The sequence below is a fragment of the Panicum virgatum genome, chromosome 4K, assembly GCF_016808335.1.
Source record: "Panicum virgatum strain AP13 chromosome 4K, P.virgatum_v5, whole genome shotgun sequence".
Classification (NCBI taxonomy): Eukaryota; Viridiplantae; Streptophyta; class Magnoliopsida; order Poales; family Poaceae; genus Panicum; species Panicum virgatum.
In genome coordinates, this window is record NC_053139.1 from 2,949,092 (window position 1) to 2,953,474 (window position 4,383).

The 4,383-nt window shown below is 47.7% G+C and overlaps 1 protein-coding gene across 1 annotated transcript; it reads left to right on the forward strand.

Annotated features, from left to right (window-relative positions):
• The first annotated feature begins 1,229 nt into the window (after window positions 1-1,229).
• On the forward strand, window positions 1,230-2,669 carry LOC120702535 (GDP-mannose 4,6 dehydratase 1-like). The gene has a single exon (XM_039986390.1). It carries the CDS (start codon window positions 1,307-1,309, stop codon window positions 2,426-2,428), a length of 1,122 nt encoding a protein of 373 aa, XP_039842324.1. The 5' UTR covers window positions 1,230-1,306; the 3' UTR covers window positions 2,429-2,669.
• The last annotated feature ends 1,714 nt before the right edge of the window (window positions 2,670-4,383 follow it).

The window sequence follows — 4,383 nt, forward strand, 5'->3', positions numbered from 1 at the left end:
GCGTAAATATACGCGCGCGGCGCGCGGTTGGCATCGTGGTTTCTAGTCAGGTGGGAGGGTGAAAAAAGAAATAAATAACAGAGAAGAGTTCGTGATTTAAGTTTTCAAGAGGTGGAAGGGCATAAATATAATTTTGTTTCTCTCTCAGGGTTCCTGATGTAAGTTAGATCTGGATTTGGCAAGTGAATTATGTCAAATTGTTGGAGATAAGCTCTTTTTTTATTTGGCATATCTTTTTAGAAGTTGGCAAAACACAAGATATGCCAAGTAAAATATGGCAAACTCTTGGAGATGCTCGCTGTACATGAGTTGGAAAGGGGCAATTTGGGGATAAATGACTGAGGGCTGGGGGTATAAATAGCCCCCCTCTCCACTGTGTAGGGGTGAATTTTTTGGTGATTTACTGGAGATTTAAGTGTCTATTTTTATTGTTATTTTTGGGCATGTAAGAAGCAAATATCCCAACATCTTTGTTAGCGTGGGTTCAGAAAGATCAAGCGGCAGATTAATGGATCTTTCAATTATTCGTACAAGCGAGTCAGTGAACCGATGGTGAATTGAATCTTAGAAAAATGTGTTACACATGTGGATGTGGAGTTGTGAACCACTCAACCTCAAGAAATAAACACAGGTCGTGTTTGGTTACAACAGTAACCATTTCGAGGAAAGATAATCTTGTCCGCATGGAGTACTAAATGAAATCTATTTACAAACTTTTTCAGGAATGAGTGTAACTTTTCGCGACAAGTCTAATGACGGTAATTAATTCATGATTTACTACATTGGTGCTACAGTAATTATTCTCTAATTACGCGATCAAAGGCATCATTAAATTCGTCTCGCGATTTACAGGGGGCTGTGGAGGTTGTTTTATAATTAGAGTTTATTTAATACTCTAAATTAATAGTTAAAAATGCAAAAGGTTTCCGCGAAATTTTTTACACCCCAAACCAAACACAGCAATCTGAATCGTGTAAGCGCGAGGCGCGCAACACATCAAAATCAAACTGCTATGATTCGAGAACCACCATTAGTGTAGTCACCGACATCTCGTTGACAAGTCGACGAAATCCAAAAAAAAAAAGGAAGAAAAGAAGAAGAAAAACCATCAATCCATCTTCCCACGTTGCACACATCACGGTGGACCAAGACGGCAAGACCCCCGTCCTCCGGCTCTGCACGCGGGCCCTACAAATACTCCCTGCCTCCCCTCTGCTTCTCTTCCCCCCAAATTTTCTTCTTCCCATCTCGGCTCAGATCTGACCCCGCACCCAACCCGAGGGCCGAGGCCAACCCCCCCTCCCAAATGGCGCACTCCAACGGCGCCGCCGCCGGCGGCGGCGGCGGCGGCGGCGAGGCCGCCCCGGTGCCGCGGCCCCTCGCGCCAGCGCGGAAGGCAGCGCTGATCACGGGCATCACGGGGCAGGACGGGAGCTACCTGACGGAGCTGCTCCTCTCCAAGGGGTACGAGGTGCACGGCCTCATCCGCCGCTCCTCCAACTTCAACACGCAGCGGCTGGACCACATCTACCACGACCCGCACGCCGTGCCCTCGGCCCCGCGCCCGCCGATGCGCCTCCACTACGCCGACCTCTCCGACTCCTCCTCGCTCCGCCGCGCGCTCGACGCCATCGCCCCCGACGAGGTCTACAACCTCGCCGCGCAGTCGCACGTCGCCGTCTCTTTCGAGATCCCCGACTACACCGCCGACGTCACCGCCACGGGCGCGCTGCGCCTCCTCGAGGCCGTCCGCCTCGCGCGCAAGCCCATGCGCTACTACCAGGCCGGCTCCTCGGAGATGTTCGGCTCCACGCCGCCGCCGCAGAGCGAGGACACGCCGTTCCACCCGCGCTCGCCCTACGCCGCCGCCAAGGTCGCCGCGCACTGGTACACCGTCAACTACCGCGAGGCCTACGGTCTCTTCGCCTGCAACGGCGTGCTCTTCAACCACGAGTCCCCGCGCCGCGGGGAGAACTTCGTCACGCGCAAGATCACGCGCGCCGTCGGCCGCATCAAGGTCGGCCTGCAGACTAAGGTCTTCCTCGGAAACCTCTCCGCCGCCAGGGACTGGGGATTCGCCGGGGACTACGTCGAGGCAATGTGGCTCATGCTGCAGCAGGACCAGCCAGGTGACTACGTCGTCGCCACTGAGGAGTCCCACACCGTAGAGGAGTTCTTGCAGGCTGCCTTCGGGTATGCCGGGCTCAACTGGAAGGACCATGTGGTCATTGACAAGAAGTACTTCCGGCCGGCGGAGGTCGACAGCCTTAAAGGGGACTCGACCAAGGCGAGGAGGGTGCTCAAATGGAAGCCCAAGGTTGGGTTCCAGCAGCTCGTTGAGATGATGGTTGATCATGACATTGAGCTCGCTAAGAAGGAGAAGGTGCTGGTGGATGCTGGTTACCGTGATCCCAAGCAGCAGCCTTAGAAACAGCACAAATGCCCTCTTGCTCTGTTGGAGCTTGGATTTGGGGATTGTTGCCTTGTAGCTCATACATCGTGGATCTCAAAGTAGAGGTTGACTGAGGTTACTATTGTTATTTTTCTTGGGTCAGAAATAAGGATGCTTGCAGTTTGATCTCACAATATCTTCATTTGCATTTTCTTCTGACTATATTATGCGCTTCTGACTATGAATGAATGAATGAATCCATGCAATTCTTGCGTTCTTGATTTCTGCTGCTAATTTTGAAAGCAAAACTGTCGTTCTGCCAATGCTTCAATTTGTATTGTTCTACTTCAGCACATGACCTTCATCCTGCAGGAAAGTGAATTTCCACTTCTCTGGTCTGAGGTTCAATGGAACAGCCACCTCATGCTCCTATCTTCATCCATGGTAAGGTCTTCGGTTTAGCACCCAGACTTCTTACTTGTCTGCATTATGGGAACCGGAGTATTTTTCCTGATCTGAAACCAATAACAAATCAACAGTACCACTGTATATGTTTTTTTTAATAAAGCCGAGATAGTTCATATATGCTCCTAGCACAATGAGCTTCATGACAAGCACTGAGCGTTGTATTACCTTTTGGTCATCCAGCTGCTCAGATATCTATAAATATCGGTGAAGAAGCCTAATTTGTTTTCATTTTCTGAAAGTACGGTGCTAAATATCCGTGCAAATTCATTTCTAATGTAAACAGAAGAAAATGTTTTTAGCATCCCATGATGTATTATGTCTCCTGGGTTTTCGAATCATTATCATCCATATTTTGGTGTAATTTTTCAACACCAGTGCTGCTAGAACGTTTTTTTTTTGCGAGTTTGTCTCAAATTTTTTAGTCTGCGTAGCATTTCCGGCCTGACTATCGCCTGGCACTTTTAGGACAAGCTTCAGTCATTTGGCAACTGGATTATTCTGTGAGTTTATCTGAAACATTCTATTGCATAAATGGAGTTACACTGAAGCTTGACTGGGTTATGTACTTTATCTAGTGCAGTATCTTGCGTGAAGGTCAAGTGTCACATCCATGTAATCTGTCTATCGGCAATGTTCTTTTCTTCTTGTACCATTCGATAATATGGCAGTATGCTAGTGCTATTGTGCAGGTACGGGATGTACCTCATCCTTAATTCAGCTTGCTGTCCAAAATGGACTGTCATCTTGCTACCACACGCCCAATAACTTTTACGGACCACCATTTTTCCTCTAACGAATCGCGATGCGCACAGTATCTGGACCTTGGCACCAGTACTACTACTTTACAGGTGTACTGTGTACAATTTCTTTAGAACCAACACATTTGTTGCAGTTATGGAGTTGTGGATGCATGACTATATGTCCAATATCATTCAAATCCTATACCAGCATGCAGGCTACTCCCTTTTCACAAAGATTTGTCTAGAAAGAATTTAAATATTTTCTAGATGTTTAACACTCTGACCATAGTGTCGCAAAACTATTCGAGAGGAGTTTAACTCAAATATTTTTTATTTACATAATATCTATTTAGAAATTACTCAAAATATCCCTATAACTCTAAGATAACTTGACCATATCTCCATTTTGTCTAAGACAACTATATCTCCAAACAGTTGGCGGATGCACGTTGGGAGATAAGGGGGGGCTGAAACAATGGAAATGTTGATTTGTGTGAAGATTTAATGATGATTTGGGACTCTTGCTACAGTGTTTTACGTGTAATTAGGGGAGCGTAGGGGGGCTTGAGCCCCCCTAGCCCCCCTCGTGGATCCGCCCCTGTCTCCAAATCTCCAATATAAATTGGCTGTAACTAGAGATGCGAAAAATAAGATGCGCTAGAGCCCATCTTGTCATGTTCAGCCCACTAAGCCCATACACGGCCCATTTAACCGCTTCAGCAGGCCCATATGCTCATCATCACAGCCTCACAGGCATCGACTTCAATATTCATGCGCCGTCGC

What these genes read in the sequence shown, in the direction of transcription:
- LOC120702535 (XM_039986390.1), top strand. Translation starts at nt 1,307, where the DNA reads ATGGCGCACTCCAACGGCGCCGCCGCCGGCGGCGGCGGCGGCGGCGGC.